Here is a 19,351-nt window from a genome sequence, read left to right on the forward strand (position 1 = left end):
GGGTGGTCAGCCGTGGTGGGGGTGAATATCGGGGGCTGGGGGTTAAGATCGCGGCCGATAGAACTGTACGTGGGGCGGGGCCTGGAACCGCTGGTTTTGAGTCACCGCTCGAGTGAATTTCTACCCCCATGATGTTTATAATGAAGTAAAATCTAATAATTATAACCGTGTTCTGTTACATTTCAATGAAACAAAACTGATCTCTGCTGCAACAGATGTTCGAGACACTTGTAAAACCTCCAAAAACCCGTCACTTCTTCAGCATAGGAGAGAAAAGGAGAAATAGTGAACCCCGCCTCTGACTAACGTCCCATCCTGTCTGACACTGTTCACTATCACACCGCCCCTCAACAATACAGCTTCACAGATGCTGCAGGCTGATCGGCGGAATGGAAGCTGATATCACTTATGCAGAACTGAAGTTCTCTCCATCTTCTCTGAAGCAACAACTTCCAGCACCTTCTCCCAGTAATGCAGGTACCTGACCCACCTGTTCAGTCAATAGTAACGTAGCTTTAATGTGACCAGGCTGTTATTTTAGTTTCACTGTGGTGCTCTGCGGACATGAATGTCCCATTTTATTGTCACCTTTTGAACTCGTGCCAGTTTATCTCTGAGATTCTTGAGAGTTTCGGAGTGGCACCGAAGTCACAAAGGGCCACGGAGGTTCCAGGTAGGAAGCCTGTTCTCCTCAGAGTTTGCTGATCCAGAACACGGTTCTGACAGCGAAATATTAAGGATCGGAGGGCTCTCGTTTTAGGGAGGAGGGTGAGCGAGGATTGGAGCTGCGGGTTTACCATCCAGTTACTCTGGCGGGAAATAGTGGGTGAGAGGCCCTAATGGGAGCTGCATTGGACGGGATTCCCTCAGGCTTAAATATCCAGACAACGCTCACTGACTGGCTCCTACAGGAAGAATGACCGCTCAGGCCAGCGACCAGAAACATCACCGATGTCAATAAAACAATGTTCAGATCTGATTGAGCTGAGGGTAAAGGAGGGTTTTTGGGTGGTGGGGTATTTTAAGTATTTTAAATATATATGTTTGTGTGTAAATAGTAACTCAATCTGGCACTATATTTCAAGCAGTGATTATTCTCAGTGAGACATTGCTGTCCCTGCATTGCTGTCCTGTTGCAGTTCACCATGACCTTTGTTAATTTCTGCACTGGAACAAAAGAACACGGGAACATTGGAAACAGGAGTAGGCCATTCAGTCCCTCGAGCCTGCTCCGCCATTCAATTAGATCATGGCTGATCTGCGCCTCCACTCCATTTACCTGCCTTTGATCCATGTGCCTTGATAACCTTACCTAACAAAAATGTCAGTCTTCAAATCCCCGTTTGTCCGAGCATCAACAGCCTTTTGGGGGAGAGAGTTCCAGATTTCTACCACCCTTTGTGTTAAAAGGTGCTTCCTGATTTCGCTCCTGAATTGTCTAGCTCTAATTTTAAGATTGTCTCCTTGTTCTTGATTTCCCCCATCAGAGTAAATAGTTCCTCCGTATCTACCCTATCAAATCCTCTTAATATTTTAAACACCTCGATCTGATCACCCCTCAATCTTCTATACTCCAGGGAATACAAGCCTAGTTGATACAACCTGTCGTCATAATTTAACCCTCTAAACCCCGGTATCATCCTGAGCCTCGGTATCATTCACTGCCAGTAACAGTAGCCACAGCCTTTTGTGACTGAAGTGAACCTTATCTTGGTGACGATCTTGTTTTGGACGTTAATTTTGTCCAGAACCAGGAACTTGCGGCAATCGTTGTTTCCCCTAACTCTCTTGTGGGCTGCAGTGACTTCCTGATTTAATTGTATGTTCATGGTTTAAAACAGAAGTTTCCTGGGACACAGCAGAACAAAGGGAAGTTGCAGCACATTTACTATAAACGTTCTATAATTTGCTTACCAACTGCTCATTATTTCACAACTGGCTTAGAAAAGAATCCTAATTTGCAAATAGAATCATAGAATGGTTACAACACAGAAGGAGGCCATTCGGCCTGTCGAGTCCGTGCTGGCTCTCTGCACGAGCAGTCCAGCTCGCCCCACTCCACCGCCCTTTCCCCGTAGCCCCGAGATTCTTTTTCCTTCAAGTACTTATCCAATTCCCTTTTGAAAGCCATGATTGAATCCGCCTCCACCACCCATTCAGGCAGTTTATTCCAGATCATAACCAATCGCTGGGTAAAAATGCTTTTCCTAATGTCACTTTTGGTTCTTTTGCCAATTACCTTAAATCTGTGTCCTCTGGTTCTCAACCATTCTGCCAATGGGAACAGCTTTTCTCTACCGACACTGTCTCGACCCCTGATGATTTTGAACATCTCTATCAAATCTCCTCTCAACCTTCACTGCTACAAGGAGAACAAACCCAACTCGTCCAGTCTATTCATGTAACTGAAGTCCCACATAGAAACATAAGAAATAAGAGCAGGAGTAAGCTGGGGGTCACCATTGACCAGAAACTTAACTGGACCAGCCACATCAATACTGTGGCTACTAGAGCAGGTCAGAGACTGGGTATTCTGCGGCGGCTGACTCACCTCCTGACTCCCCAAAGCCTTTCCGCCATCTACAAGGCGTGTGATGGAATATTCTCCACGTGCCTGGATGAGTGCAGCTCCAACAACACTCAAGAAGCTCGACACCATCCAGGACAAAGCAGCCCGCTTGATTGGCACTCCATCCACCACCCTAAACATTCACTCCCTTCACCACCGGTTCACTGTGGCTGCAGTGTGTACCATCCACAGGATGCACAGCAGCAACTCGCCAAGGCTTCTTTGACAGCACCTCCCAAACCCGCAACCTCTACCACCCAGAAGAACAAGAGCAGCAGGCACATGGGAACAACACCACCTGCACGTTCTCTTCACCTCCCCCCCCCCCCCCCCCCCACCATAGTCACACACCATCCCGACTTGGGAAAAATCACCGTTCCTTCATCGTCGCTGGGTCAAAATCCTGGAACTCCCTCCCTAACAGCACTGTGGGAGAACCTTCACCACACGGACAGCAGCGGTTCAAGAAGGTGGCTCACCACCACCTCCTCAAGGGCAATTAGGGATGGGCAATAAATCCTGGCCTTGCCTGCGACGCCCATATCCCATGAGCGAATGAGAAAAAAGCCATACGGCCCCTCGAGCCTGCTCTGCCATTCAATCAGATCATGGCTGATCTTCGACCTCAACTCTGCGTTCCCGCCTGATCCCCACATCCCTTGATTCCCCTCGAGTCCAAAAATCTATCCATCTCAGCCTTGACTATGTTCATTGACTCAGCATCCGCAGCCGCTCGAGGGTCAAGTAACTATTTAGCTTGGAGGAGTCTCATTTGTTATCGGAATTAACCAATCAAATCGCTCCACCAACTAAGAACGGCCATGCACCATCACCCACAGAATTGAGAAAGAGCTATCAATCTGTCAATCCTTTCCATATCCGGGCCAGCTGAGGTTTCCTGTGTTTTTTACCCCGTGTTTCATCCCTGGAACCATTCTGGTAAATCTTTTCTGCACCCTCACTAAGGCCGACACATCCTTCCTAAGGTCCGGTGCTCAGAATTGGACACAAAACTCCAGTTGTAGCTGAACCAGTGCTTTATAAAGGTTCATCATAACTTCCTTGCTTTTGTACTCTATGCCTCTATTTATAAAGCCTAGGATCCCCTATGGTTTTTTAACCACTTTCTCAACGTGCCCTGCCACCTTCAGCGATTTGTGCACATATACCCCCAGGTCTCTCTGTTCCTGCACCCTCTTTCGAATTGTACCCTTTAGTTTATTTTGCCTCTCCTCGTTCTTCCTACCAAAATGTATCACTTTGCACTTCTTTGCGTTAAATTTCATCTGCCACGTGTCCGCCCATTCCACCAGCCTGTCTATATCCTCTTGAAGTCTATCACTATCCTCCTCACTGTTCACTACCCTTCCAAGTTTTGTGTCATCTGCAAATTTTGAAATTATACCCTGTGCACCCAAGTCCAAGTCATTAATATATATCAAGAAAAGCAGTGGTCCTAGTACTGACCCCTGGTGAACACTGCTGTACACCTTCCTCCAGTCTGAAAAATAACCGTTCACCACTACTATCTGTTTCCTGTCACTTAGCCAATTTCATATCCATGCTGCCATCGCCACTTTTATTCCATGGTCGTCAACTTTTCTGACAAGCCCATTATGCAGCACTTTGTCAAATGCCTTTTGGAAGTCCATATACACCACATCAACCGCATTGCCCTCATCGACCCTCTCTGTTACCTCATCAAAAAACTCAATCAAGTTAGTTAAACACGATTTGTCTTTAACAAATCCGTGCTGGCTTTCCTTAATTAATCCACACTTGTCCAAGTGACTGTTAATTTTGTGCCAGATTATCACTTCTAAAAGTTTCCCCACCACCGAGCTTAAACTGACTGGCATGTTGTTGCTGGGTTTATCCTTTGCAAATCTCCAGTCCTGTGGCACCATTCCATATCTAAGGATGATTGGAAGATTATGGCCAGAACCTCTGCAGTTTCCACCCTTACTTTCCTCAGCAACCGAGGATGCATCCCATCTGGACTGGTGACTTATCTACTTTAAGTACAGCTAGCCTTTCTAGCATCACCTCTTGATCAATTTTTAGCCCATCCAATATCTCAACTACCTTCTCTTTTGCTGAGACTTTGGCAGCATCTTCTTCCTTGGTAAAGACAAATGCAAAGTACTTACTTAGTACCTCAGCCATGCCCTCTGCCTCCATAAGTTGATCTCCTTTTTGGTCCCTAATCGGCCCCAGCCCTCCTCTGATGACCTGTTTACTATTTATATGCCTATAGAAGACTTTTGGATTCCCTTTTATGTTAGTTGCCAGTCTATTCTCATGCTTCTCTTTGTCCCTCTTATTTCAGAGGGGAAGTGAAAAAGGAACTTTCTATATTCAGCCTGGTTCTCACTTGTATTATCAACCTGACATCTGTGATACGCCCCCTTTTTCTGCTTCATCTTTCTCTCTCTCTCTCTCTCTTTCGTCATCCAGGGAGCTCTGACTTTCGTTGCCCTACCTTTTCCCCCTCGTGGGAATGTACCTGAACCATCTGCTCCTTAAAGGCCGCCCACTGTTCAATTACAGTTTTACCTGCCAATCTTTGATTCCAATTTACTCAATCCGTTCTCAAACCACTGAAATTGGCCCTCCTTCAATTGAGTATTTTTACTCTCGATTGCTCCTTGTCCTTTTCGATTGATAATCTAAACATTATGATACTATGGCCACTGTTCCCCTACCGACACTTGCTCCACTTGACCCACCTCATTCCCCAGAACCAGATCCAGCAATGCCTCCCTCCTCGTTGGGCCGGAAACTTACTGATCAAGAAAGTTCTCCTAAACACACTTCAGAAATTCTTCCCCCCCTCTTTGCCCTTCACACTGTTACTATCCCAGTCTATATTAGGATAATTGAAGTCCCCCATTATCACTGCTCTATGGCTCTTGCACCTCTCTGTAATTTCCCTGCAAATTTGCTTCTCTATATCCTTCCCACTAGTTGGTGGCCTATAGAATACACCCAGTAGTGTAATGGCACCTCTACTGTTTCTTAACTCTAATCAAATAGATTCTGTCCTTGACCCCTCCAGGACATCCTCTCTCTCCAGCACTGCAATATTCTCCTTAATGAATACTGCCACTCCCCTCTTTTCTTTCCTGAACACTTTGTATCCCGGAGTATTTAGTACCCAATCCTGCCCTTTATTGAACCAGGTCTCCGTTATCGTCATAACATCATATTCCCACGTGGCTATTTGTGCCTGAAGCTCACCAACCTTGTGGTGTGTTTACACACATGCACTGCGAACCTATCTTGTATTCTCTCTTAGTCTGATCCTATCTAATACTGTACTATTTCTTAACCTAGTGCTATCTCTCACTCCCAATCCTTTGTGCACCTTGTTTCTCCTTTCCAGTTCTACATCCTGGTGCCCATCCCCCTGGCAAATAAAAAGAAAAATGCTGCTGCCCGCTAATCAACCAGTTTAGTGTGAGGCCTATTCCGGTGAGAAGGTGAACTAACCAGTTCAGTGTGAGGCCTATTCCGGTGAGAAGGTGATTGATACAGATGAGCAGATGAACTTGAATAGTGAGAAGGTGAGCTAGAAAAGGGAGAATGTGAACAAGACAAGTGAGAAAGTGAACAAGACAGAACAGAAGGTGAACTAGATTAAGTGACAAGGTGAAATTTTCTGGTGAGTAGGTGAACGATGCAGCTGCGATGGCGAACAAGACAAATGTAGACGGTGAGCATGATGACGATTGCAGAAGGCTCCTCAGGGCATTGCTTGCTGAATCATTCAACTCCACCTATCACAGGCCGTGGCTCTCCTCAGGGTGGAGAAGATCCCTGTATTCTGGGACCTGAGGTAAACTGTGACCGATGAGAACCAAGTGCTTCTTCCAGGGGGGCCTTTCCGGGTCTTCAGAGGACAGGCTGAGTTTCCTCGAGGTGTCGTATGCCGTCAAACCTGGACATGTGCCCAAACAGCGATTAACGCCTTATGACACCTAGGGAAGGTCATATTGCTGACCTGACTAACCACCGAATATGCCACTGGCCCACTGCATCAATGTTTGCCTGGTGGGCTTGTGAAACGGTTCAAGTCTCTGATGTATACAGGAGAACTGGTGTGATGCAGATTTGATACAGGCCAAGTTTTGTTGGAAGCGGAAGATGTGATGACCATATTTTCTTGACCATGTCCACCATCACCTGGCGCATCAGAGCAGTTCTGCATCGTATTTGATCTAATAGAGGTCTTTATAATTATGAAGGGGTTTGATAGGGTGGTCGTAGAGAAGATGTTTCCACTTGTGGGGGCCATAAATATAAGATAGTCTCTAATAAATCCAGCAAAGAATTCTGGAGAAACTTCTTTACCCAGAGAGTGGTTAGAATGTGGAACTTACCACCACATGGGATATTGAGGCGAATAGCATAGATGCATTTAAACGGAAGCTGGATAAATACATGAGGGAGAAAGGAATAGAAGGACGTGCTGATAAGGTTAGATGAAATAGGGTGGGAGGAGGCTCGTATGGAGCATAAACACCAGCACAGACCAGTTGGGCAAAATGGCCAGTTTCTGTTTTGTAAATTCTATGTAATATTTCTGGGATGCTTCAACATGACTCGTGGATCAGTGATCCTGGATACGGGAATCGCTCCACCCAATCCACAGTCTTACCTGAAATCTCTAGATTAGGTGCAGGTGGGAGAAAGTGGCTGCGTGACTGGATCTGTGTCGTCATCCAGTTAACTTGTAAGCCCAAGGAACCAGTTATAAAGTCAACTGGAGAATGAGAAGTTGAACAAGGCAAGTGAGAGAGTGAACTAGCCAAGTGAGAAAGTGAACAAGACAAGAGATAAGATTGAACAGACTGGTGAAATGATAAACTAAGCAGGTGAGAAGGTGAATTAACAGGTGAGTATGTGAACTGTTCAGGTGAGTAGATAAACTGGACAGTAATAAGGTGAATTAGCAGGTGAGAAGGTGAAGAAGACGAGTGCGATGGTGAACAGGGCAGTTGAGAAGGTAAACGGGAGCCCAGTGGTTATGGTTCTGAGCTAGAAACCTAGAGATCAGGAACTGAAATCTCACCAGGACAAAATGTTTAAATTCAATTCAATCAATCTGGGAATTTGTGCAACAGGCCCAAATAGCCAGGAAAGCTTCCAGATTGTCGTGAAAAAAAACAATCGTTTCACAGAAGGACCCTGCCCACAAATCAGTCTGGTCTACACGTGAGATATTGAATTAGTAAAGTGAGACGGTGAAATAGACAACGTGAAGGTGAAATAGACGAGGGAGGAGGAGGCCTATACAGGTGAGATGTTGAACTACACAAGTGAGAAGGTGAATTTGAGAGTCTGGAATCTGAACTGGTGATGAGGTGAATTCGACAGATGGGCAGGAGAACAAGACAAGTGAGGAGGTGAACTGGATAGATGAGAAGGTGAGGCATAAATGTTCAGAAGGTGAACTAGACAAGAGAGAATGTGCACTGGACAGGGGAGAGGGCGCGCTGGACAAAGGGGAACCAGTGGACGTAGTGTATTTGGACTTCCAGAAGGCATTCGACAAGGTGCCACATAAAAGATTATTGCTCAAGATAAAGAATCACTGGATTGGGGGTAATATTCTGGCATGGGTGGAGGATTGGTTATCTAACAGGAAGCAGAGAGTTGGGATAAATGGTACATTCTCAGACTGGCAACCTGTAGCCAGTGGTGTTCCGCAGGGGTCGGTGCTGGGTCCCCAACTCTTTACAATCTATATTAATGATTTGGAGGAGGGGACCGAGTGTAACATATCAAAGTTTGCAGATGATACAAAGATGGGAGGGAAAGTAGAGAGTGAGGAGGACATAAAAAACCTACAAGGGGATATAGACAGACTGGGTGAGTGGGCGGAGATTTGGCAGATCATAGATCATAGAAGTTACAACATGGAAACAGGCCCTTCGGCCCAACATGTCCATGTCGCCCAGTTTATACCACTAAGCTAGTCCCAATTTCCTGCACTTGGCCCATATCCCTCGATACCCATCTTACCCATGTAACTGTCCAAATGCTTTTTAAAAGACAAAATTGTACCCGCCTCGACTACTGCCTCTGGCAGCTCGTTCCAGACACTCACCACCCTTTGAGTGAAAAAATTGCCCCCCTGGACCCTTTTGTATCTCTCCCCTCTCACCTTAAATCTATGCCCCCTCGTTATAGACTCCCCTAGCTTTGGGAAAAGATTTTGACTATCTACCTTATCTATGCCCCTCATTATTTTATAGACTTCTATAAGATCACCCCTTAACCTCCTACTCTCCAGGGAAAAAAGTCCCAGTCTGTCTAACCTCTCCCTATAAGTCAAACCATCAAGTCCCGGTAGCATCCTAGTAAATCTTTTCTGCACTCTTTCTAGTTTAATAATATCCTTTCTATAATAGGGTGACCAGAACTGTACACAGTATTCCAAGTGTTGCCTCACCAATGCCCTGTACAACTTCAACAAGACTGTTCTGACCAATGAAACCAAGCATGCCGAATGCCTTCTTCACCACCCTATCCACCTGTGACTCCACTTTCAAGGAGCTATGAACCTGTACTCCCAGATCTCTTTGTTCTATAACTCTCCCCAACGCCCTACCATTAACGGAGTAGGTCCTGGCCCGATTCGATCTACCAAAATGCATCACCTCACATTTATCTAAATTAAACTCCATCTGCCATTCATCGGCCCACTGGCCCAATTTATCAAGATCCCGTTGCAATCCTAGATAACCTTCTTCACTGTCCACAATGCCACCAATCTTGGTGTCATCTGCAAACTTACGAACCATGCCTCCTAAATTCTCATCCAAATCATTAATATAAATAACAAATAACAGCGGACCCAGCACCGATCCCTGAGGCACACCGCTGGACACAGGCCTCCAGTTTGAAAAACAACCCTCTACAACCACCTGTCTTCTGTCGTCAAGCCAATTTTGTATCCAATTGGCTACCTCACCTTGGATCCCGTGAGATTTAACCTTATGTAACAACCTACCATGCGGTACCTTGTCAAAGGCTTTGCTGAAGTCCATGTAGACCACGTCCACTGCACAGCCCTCATCTATCTTCTTGGTTACCCCTTCAAAAAACTCAATCAAATTCGTGAGACATGATTTTCCTCTCACAAAACCATGCTGAATGTTCCTAATTAGTCCCTGCCTCTCCAAATGCCTGTAGTTCCTGTCCCTCAGAATACCCTCTAACAACTTACCCACTACAGATGTCAGGCTCACCGGTCTGTAGTTCCCAGGCTTTTCCCTGCCGCCCTTCTTAAACAAAGGCACAACATTTGCTACCCTCCAATCTTCAGGCACCTCACCTGTAGCGGTGGATGATTCAAATATCTCTGCTAGGGGACCCGTAATTTCCTCCCTAACCTCCCATAACGTCCTGGGATACATTTCATCAGGTCCCGGAGATTTATCTACCTTGATGCGCGTTAAGGCTTCCAGCACCTCCCTCTCTGTAATATGTACACTCCTTAAGACATCACTATTTATTTCCCCAAGTTCCCTAACATCCATGCCTTTCTCAACCGTAAATACCGATGTGAAATATTCATTCAGGATCTCACCCATCTCTTGTGGTTCCGCACATAGATGACCTTGTTGATCCTTAAGAGGCCCTACTCTCTCCCTAGTTACTCTTTTGCCCTTTATGTACTTGTAGAAGCTCTTTGGATTCTCCTTTGCCTTATCTGCCAAAGCAATCTCATGTCCGTTCTTTGCCCTCCTGATTTCTCTCTTAACTCTACTCCGGCAATCTCTATACTCTTCAAGGGATCCACTTGATCCCAGCTGCCTATGCATGTCATATGCCTCCTTCTTCTTTTTGACTAGGGCCTCAATCTCCCGAGTCATCCAAGGTTCCCTACTTCTACCAGCCTTGCCCTTCACTTTATAAGGAATGTGCTTACCCTGAACCCTGGTTAACACACTTTTGAAAGCCTCCCACTTACCAGACGTCCCTTTGCCTGCCAACAGACTCTCCCAATCAACTTCTGAAAGTTCCTGTCTAATACCATCAAAATTGGCCTTTCCCCAATTTAGAATTTTAACTTTTGGGCCAGACCTATCATTCTCCATAGCTATCTTAAAACTAATGGAATTATGATCACTGGTCCCAAAGTGATCCCTCACTAACACTTCTGTCACCTGCCCTTCCTTATTTCCCAAGAGGAGGTCAAGTTTTGCCCCCTCTCTCGTCGGGCCATCCACATACTGAATGAGAAATTCCTCCTGAATACACTCAACAAATTTCTCTCCATCCAAGCCCCTAATGCTATGGCTGTCCCAGTCAATGTTGGGAAAGTTGAAGTCCCCTACTATTACCACCCTATTTTTCTTGCAGCTGTCTGTAATCTCCTTACATATTTGCTCCTCAATTTCCCGTTGACTATTTGGGGGTCTGTAGTACAATCCTATCAAAGTGATCTCTCCCTTCTTATTTTTCAGTTCTACCCATATAGACTCAGTGGGCGAACCCTCGGATATATCCCCTCTCACTACTGCAGTGATGTTCTCCCTAATCAAGAACGCAACTCCCCCTCCTCTCTTACCTCCTGCTCTATCTTTCCGAAAGCATCTGTACCCTGGAACATTGAGCTGCCAGTCCTGCCCCTCCCTTAGCCATGTTTCAGTAATAGCTATAACATCCCAGTCCCATGTACCCATCCATGCCCTGAGTTCATCTGCCTTGCCCATCAGACTTCTTGCATTGAAATAAATGCAGTTTAATCTAGACTTTCCTTGGTCTTTGCCCTGCTTTCTCAGACCATCTGTCCGGTCATGTTCTGTACACTCTCCCTTACTGCCTTTTGTTTCTGTCACCACTTTATTTCCCACTGACTTCCTGCATCGGTTCCCATCCCCCTGCCATATTAGTTTAAACCCTCCCCAACAGTACTAGCAAACACTCCCCCTAGGACATTGGTTCCAGTCCTGCCCAGATGCAGACCGTCCAATTTGTACTGGTCCCACCTCCCCTAGAACCGGTTCCAATGTCCCAGGAATTTGAATCCCTCCCTCTTGCACCATCTCTCAAGCCACGTATTCATCCTAGCTATTCTGTCATTCCTACTCTGACTAGCCCGTGGCACTGGTAGCAATCCTGAGATTACTACCCTTGAGGTCCTACTCTTTAGTTTAACTCCTAACTCCCTAAATTCAGCTTGTAGGACCTCATCCTGTTTTTTACCTATATCGTTGGTGCCTATATGCACCACGACAACTGGCTGTTCACCCTCCCCCTCCAGAATGTCCTGCAGCCGCTCCGAGACATCCTTGACCCTTGCACCAGGGAGGCAACATACCATCCTGGAGTCTCGGTTGCGTCCGCAGAAACGCCTGTCTATTCCCCTTACAATCGAGTCCCCTATCACTATAGCTCTGCCACTCTTTTTCCTGCCCTCCTGTGCAGCAGAGCCAGCCACGGTGCCATGAACCTGGCCACTGCCACCTTCCCCTGGTGAGCCATCTCCCCCAACAGTATCCAAAACGGTATACCTGTTTTGGAGGGAGATGACCGCAGGGGACCCCTGCACTGCCTTCCTACTCTTCCTCTGTCTGTTGGTCACCCATTCACTATCTCCCTCAGTAATTTTTATCTGCGGTGTGACCAACTCACTGAACGTGCTATCCACGACTTTCTCAGCATCGCGGATGCTCCAAAGTGAGTCCATCCGCAGCTCCAGAGCCGTCAAGCGGTCAAACAATAGCTGCAGCTGGACACACTTCCCGCAGGTGAAGGAATCAGGGATACAGGAAGGATCCCTGAATTCCCACATCCCACAAGAGGAACATGACACGGCTGTGGGATCTCCTGCCATGACTTAACCCTTAAGTTAGCTTAACAACAACTACAATGTCAAGAGAAAAAAAGGAAAGAAAAACTACTTACCACTCCCTTTAAGGAGTTTACTCCTTTAAATTGTTCTCAATTTAGAGAATGTTAACTGCACGAGGGACCTTGATTCACTAAAAAAAACGCTACTTCCTATAAGACCTGCAGACCTTCCCTTTCTTTTTACTTTAGTTACTGCAGATAAGTAGAAATACTCACCTGAACCTACTCACCAATCAGGTGCCTCCCCTGTGTCGCGTCCCGATCTGATTCCTGACGTCACTTCGAACTCGGTCGCAGCTCCCTCTGAAATCCCGCCTTTTATCGGACGCTCCCTCCGCTCAGCTCGGCTCCTCTCAGCTGTTCTCAGCGCTCTGAAATCCCGCCTTTTATCGGACGTTCCCTCCGCTCGGCTCGGCTCCTCTCAGCTGTTCTCAGCGCTCTGAAATCCCGCCTTTTGATGCAATACAATATTGGAAAATGTGAGGTTCTGCACTTTGGCAGGAAAAATCAGAGAGCAAGTTATTATCTTAATGGCGAGAAACTGGAAAGTACTGCAGTACAAAGGGATCTGGGGGTCCTAGTGCAAGAAAATCAAAAAGTTAGTTTGCAGGTGCAGCAGGTGATCAAGAAGGCCAACGGAATGTTGGCTTTTATTGCTAGGGGGATAGAATATAAAAACAGGGAGGTATTGCTGCAGTTATATAAGGTATTGGTGAGACCGCACCTGGAATACTGCATACAGTTTTGGTCTCCATACTTAAGAAAAGACATACTTGCTCTCGAGGCAGTACAAAGAAGGTTCACTCGGTTAATCCCGGGGATGAGGGGGTGGACATATGAGGAGAGGTTGAGTAGATTGGGACTCTACTCATTGGAGTTCAGAAGAATGAGAGGCGATCTTATTGAAACATATAAGATTGTGAAGGGGCTTGATCGGGTGGATGCGGTCAGGATGTTCCCAAGGATGGGTGAAACTAGAACTAGGGGGCATAATCTTAGAATAAGGGGCTGCTCTTTCAAAACTGAGATGAGGAGAAACTTCTTCACTCAGAGGGTAGTAGGTCTGTGGAATTTGCTGCCCCAGGAAGCTGTGGAAGCGACATCATTGAATAAATTTAAAACAGAAATAGACAGTTTCCTAGAAGTAAAGGGAATTAGGGGTTACGGGGAGCGGGCAGGAAATTGGACATGAATTTAGATTTGAGGTTAAGATCAGATCAGCCATGATCTTATTGAATGGCGGAGCAGGCTCGAGGGGCCGATTGGCCTACTCCTGCTCCTATTTCTTATGTTCTTATGACAGGGGAGAGGGCACGCTGGACAGGGGAGAGGGCGCGCTGGACAGGGGAGAGGGCGCGCTGGACAGGGGAGAGGGCGCGCTGGACAGGGGAGAGGGCGCGCTGGACATCCCTTGAAGGGCAACTATTACAAGAGACAAAGTAACCTAGATATGAGATGAACTCGGAAAGTGACAATGTTCCTTGGTGGGTGAGAAGCAGATCTAGATGAATAAGGTGGTGTAGTAGACAGATGTGAAGATAAGCCAGATGAGTGAGGATGTGATGTGCACAGCTAGGAAGATCAACCAGACAAGGGAGAGCGTGAACTTGGCTTTTGAGAAATTGTAATAGAAACGTAATGGGTCAGAATTTACTGCCCAAATAATGGTGAGGCTGATGATGCTCACCATTATTTATGCATTTTTTTTTGTTCATTCATGGGATCTGGGCGTCGCTGGCAAGGCCGGCATTTATTGCCCATCCCTAATTGCCCTTGAGAAGGTGGTGGTGAGCCACCTTCTTGAACTGCTGCAGTCCGTGTGGTGAAGGTTCTCCCACAGTGCTGTTAGGTAGGGAGTTCCAGGATTTTGACCCAGCGATGATGAAGGAACAGCGATATATTTCCATGTCGGGATGGTGTGTGACTTGGAGGGGAACATGCAGTTGGTGTTGTTCCCATGTACCTGCTGCCCTTGTCCTTCTAGGTGGTCGAGGTTGTGGGTTTGGGAGGTGCTGTCGAAGAATCCTTGGCGAGTTGCTGCAGTGCATCCTGTGGATGGTACACACTGCAGCCACTGTGCGCCGGTGGTGGAGAGAGTGAATGTTCAAGGTGGTGGATGGGGTGCCAATCAAGCGGGCTGCTTTGTCCTGGATAGCGTCGAGCTTCTTGAGTGTTGTTGGAGCTGCACTCATCCATCACACTCCTGACTTGTGCTTTGTCGATGGTGGAAAGGCTGTGGGGAGTCAGGAGGTGATTCACTTACCGCAGAATACCCAGTCTCTGACCTGCTCTCGTAGCCACAGTATTTATGTGGCTGGTCCAGTTAAGTTTCTGGTCAATGGTGACCCCCAGGATGTTGATGGTGGGGGAATCAGCGATGGTAATGCCGTTGAATGTCAAGGGGAGGTGGTTAGACTCTCTCTTGTTGGAGATGGTCTGGCACTTATCTGGCGCGAATGTTACTTGCCACTGATCAGCCCAAGCCTGGATTTGTCCAGGTCTTGCTGCATGCGGACACGGACTGCTTCATTATCTGAAGGGTTGCGAATGGAACTGAACACTGAGCAATCATCAGCGAACATCCCCATTTCTGACCTTATGATGGATGGAAGGTCAGTGATGAAGCAACTGAAGATGGTTGGGCCTTGGACACTGCCCTGAAGAACTCCTGCAGCAATGTCCTGGGGCTGAGATGATTGGCCTCCAACAACCACTGCCATCTTCCTTTGTAAACAATTTTACAACACCAAGTTGTGCTAGGTACGACTCCAGCCACTGGAGATTTTTCCTCCGATTCCCATTGACATCAATTTTACTAGGGCTCCTTGGTGCCACACTCGGTCAAATGCTGCCTTGATGTCAAGGGAGGGCAGTCACTCTCACCTCACCTCTGGAATTCAGCTCTTTTGTCCATGTTTGGACCAAGGCTGTAATGAGGTCTGGAGCCGAGTGGTCCTGGTGGAACCCAAACTGAGCATCGGTGAGCAGGTTATTGGTGAGTAAGTGCCACTTGATAGCACTGTCGACGACACCTTCCATCACTCATCCATAAATCGCACGGCAACTTCAGGCGAGGGGCAGATGCGTGGTTAAATGGGAAAATCTGGAAGTTGCTGTCCGAGATGCGCCGCTCCACCGTTGACTTCGCGAAACAGAATCTCGCTGTCTGACTCACTGTTCAAATACATTGAACAGCGTGAAGTTCCTGTATTTGTGTGGGTGATAGGAACTAAACTCACCACAGAAAGTTAGGGCTTGTCCATTTCAGTCTAAGTACCGATTTTAATGGTGTGATAAATCTTAATTACTGCCAAACAATCTCTCTGGCACTGAAAATTAACTTTTACCAGTGTGGAGTCTCAGTCCTTCAGCTTTTAATTGTTGGAGATTATTTTTTAAAAAGTTAAATTAAAACTTTTTGTTTCAATTTTTCTTTCTGTCTCTTTTTTCTCTCTCTTAATTCAATCTTTCATTTCCCTCTCTTGATTTCGCTTTCTGTAACTGATTTGACATTGAATACACTATTCTAACTCACATTTCCTGGTTCAGACTCTGCACTGTTCATTAACGATGCTTTAATCTGATTGATTAAGGAGAAACACAGTTGCTTGCCCTGTTCACAGAGGCCCCAGATGCCCTGTAGTGCTGTTTGGCTCTCTCACTTACAGCAACTTGCTGTACAAAAGCTCATGGAAACTGAACGGGCACAGGCAAGTCCAACGAACGATGGGCGCCGTTTGTTCACTGGCTACAGTGAATTGTGGCCCATTACGGTGAACTGGGAAGGGGAGAAGGTGACTGAGGCAGGTAAAGAGGTTAAGCAGAGAGGACAGAAGGTGAACTACGCCGGGTGGGGTGGGTTAAAATCGCCCCTTTTCAACTTGCTGCCCGAGCATAAAACTGGGATTGTGAATCGGCACCAATTATAGAAACCTCCCGATTTCCATTTCCACCGATTTCAGATTTACCCCCCGAGGGGCAAATTGAAAATGTCCCTCAATATCTTGAAGTCTGGGGGGTCATTTTAAATTTCAGCGATGATGTAAAATGGGCAGGAGTATAATGGGCGGTGGATCTGATATCACCCGTTTTACACCATCGCTAAAAGTTAAAATTACCCGTGAGCTTTACTTTCCAAACAGAACAAGCCCAGTATCCCCGGCATTCCTGAAAAACATAAACTCCTCACACACAAATACTACAACTGTCCTTCATCAAATTCCCTGTCTCTCAATACGGGACAGAACATTTCCTGATTACCAAATCCATGGCCTTAAAATGATAAATTCAGTGTAAAATTGTGCTCCTTTCTTCCTTTTTATATAAATGTTTTGTGATTTTGTGTCATCAACAAATTAAATTTGTTGCTAATTAGTTTTTTGCTCTTGAAAGTTTTCCAAACTCCTTTCATTTAAATGATCAGCCTAGAGCCGTGTACATTCCAGTGCTTTTGTTCCATTTTTTCATTCGCCAAATCATTTCTCATTTTAGATACCAAGAAACCTGCCTCCTGGAAGGTGCCGGCGATAGTCCTTCTGGTCATCTGCTTTGTTCTAATTGCAGCAATTGTTTCACAAATAACAACTGGTTAGTAAAATTGATTTTATTATTTTTCTCTTCATCACTTATTCCGAACTTGTCCTGGTTCACGTTGGTGACCCAACGGGGGAGGAGGGATCATTAGAGCTGTCTGTCCAATCAAAATAATCCCAGGAAATGTACAACACATGTTAGATACAGAGTAAAGCTCCCTCTACACTGTCCCATCAAACACTCCCAGGGGCAGATACAGCACGGGTTAGATACAGAGTAAAGCTCCCTCCATACTGTCCCATCAAACACTCCACAGGGGCAGATACAGCACGGGTTAGATACAGAGTAAAGCTCTCTCTACACTGTCCATTCAACACTCCCAGGGGCAGGTACAGCACGGGTTAGATACAGAGTAAAGCTCCCTCTGTACTGTCCCATCAAACACTCCCAGGGGCAGATACAGCACGGGTTAGATACAGAGTAAAGCTCCCTCTATACTGTCGTATCAAACACTCCCAGGGCAGGTACAGCATGGGTTAGATACAGAGTAAAGCTCCCTCTAAACTGTCCCATCAAACACTCCCAGGGCAGGTACAGCATGGGTTAGATACAGAGTAAAGCTCCCTCTAAACTGTCCCATCAAACACTCCCAGGGCAGATACAGCACGGGTTAGATACAGAGTAAAGCTCCCTCTACACTGTCCCATCAAACACTCCTCGCTCAGCTGCAGCATACATTCGATCCAGACAGTTTCACTGTGAAATGCGACCCGGACTGATACACTTCAGATTTAATATGGAATAAATTTCCTCAACAATCGTTCCTAATCAGGTAGAGCAGGGGTTAAATGCAGATTATCATTTTCATTACAGTGTCCCAAAAAGCAGGTTGGAAGCAATGTAAAGTCTTGAGATACAGTTTTTCCCCACAATATTTCACAACTCTTGCTATCGTATTTTTGAAGTCCATTGATGCCTGTCAGTATTTGTAGTTTTATATAATTTCTAAGGATTTCAGAAGCAGTGAAACAATATATCACCAGCCGTGTTTTATAGTTTATCCCAGGTTACTTGTTTATTTCACATTAATTGTAAGGAATCTTACAACACCAGGTTATAGTCCAACAAATTTATTTTAAAATCACAAGCTTTCGGAGATTATCTCCTTCGTCAGATGAATGAATGAAAAGGATCTCAAATCGCATATCTTATACTATGTTGGGACAGCATCACACCAATCAAAAGGTGTCGTTGTTATTCAAACAGGCCAGTCACGGATAACAGCACGTCCCAGTAGACTAGATATACATTGTGTTGATTACACAGGCAGGCAGAAAGAAACTCAAAATGGCAGAGAGAGAGAGAGAGAGAGAGAGAATTTTCAAAAACATATAATTTTTTTCCCCCTTTTTGCTGGTGGGGTTACGTGTAGCGTGACATGAACCCAAGATCCCGGTTGAGGCCGTCCTCATGGGTGCGGAACTTGGCTATCAACTTCTGCTCGACGATTTTGCGTTGTCGTGTGTCTCGAAGGCCGCCTTGGAGAACGCTTACCCGAAGATCGGTGGCTGAATGTCCTTGACGTTCTCCAAGGCGGCCTTCGAGACACACGACAACGCAAAATCGTCGAGCAGAAGTTGATAGCCAAGTTCCGCACCCATGAGGACGGCCTCAACCAGGATCTTGGGTTCATGTCACGCTACACGTAACCCCACCAGCAAAAAGGGGGAAAAAAATTATATGTTTTTAAAAATTCTCTCTCTCTCTCTCTCTGCCATTTTGAGTTTCTTTCTGCCTGCCTGTGTAATCGACACAATGTATATCTAGTGTACTGGGACGTGCTGTTCTCCGTGACTGGCCTGTTTGAATAACAACGACACCTTTTGATTGGTGTGATGCTGTCCCAACATAGTATAAGATATGCGATTTGAGAACCTTTTCATTCATTCATCTGACGAAGGAGATAATCTCCAAAAGCTTGTGATTTTAAAATAAATTTGTTGGACTATAACCTGGTGTTGTAAGATTCCTTACATTTGTCCACCCCAGTCCATCACCGGCATCTCCACATCATCACATTAATTGTGTGTTATTCTTTTCACGTTGTAAAGAGTTTCTCTTATTTTAAGGATATTTCACCCGCAAGGAACTTGAGATGACATTTACGACCCTGGAGAAACTGAACCACAATTTTACACACCTCCAGGAAAAATATACACAACTTTGGATAAGGTTTTGTGATCAGAATCGTGCTCCGGGTATGTATAATAATTATTCATATTTCAGGAATCTATTCATCCATCCACCTATTTCCATAACCACCCACTCATCCATGTCCCCACCGATTCATTCCATTATCCATACATACACACCCATCCATCC

At 45.9% G+C, this 19,351-nt stretch overlaps 1 protein-coding gene across 1 annotated transcript in view; it reads left to right on the forward strand.

Moving 5' to 3' along the window:
* The window catches only part of LOC137302142 (CD209 antigen-like protein C), a 48,406-nt gene that overhangs the window by 12,651 nt on the left and 16,404 nt on the right, over positions 1-19,351 (forward strand). Inside the window, exons 3-5 of the mRNA XM_067971813.1 lie at positions 216-477; positions 16,928-17,023; positions 19,099-19,227. Of these exons, the coding sequence (XP_067827914.1) occupies positions 390-477; positions 16,928-17,023; positions 19,099-19,227 (313 nt within the window). The 5' untranslated portion in view covers positions 216-389. The remainder of the gene's footprint in view (positions 1-215; positions 478-16,927; positions 17,024-19,098; positions 19,228-19,351) is intronic.

Source organism: Heptranchias perlo, chromosome 35, assembly GCF_035084215.1.
Source record: "Heptranchias perlo isolate sHepPer1 chromosome 35, sHepPer1.hap1, whole genome shotgun sequence".
NCBI lineage: Eukaryota > Metazoa > Chordata > Chondrichthyes > Hexanchiformes > Hexanchidae > Heptranchias > Heptranchias perlo.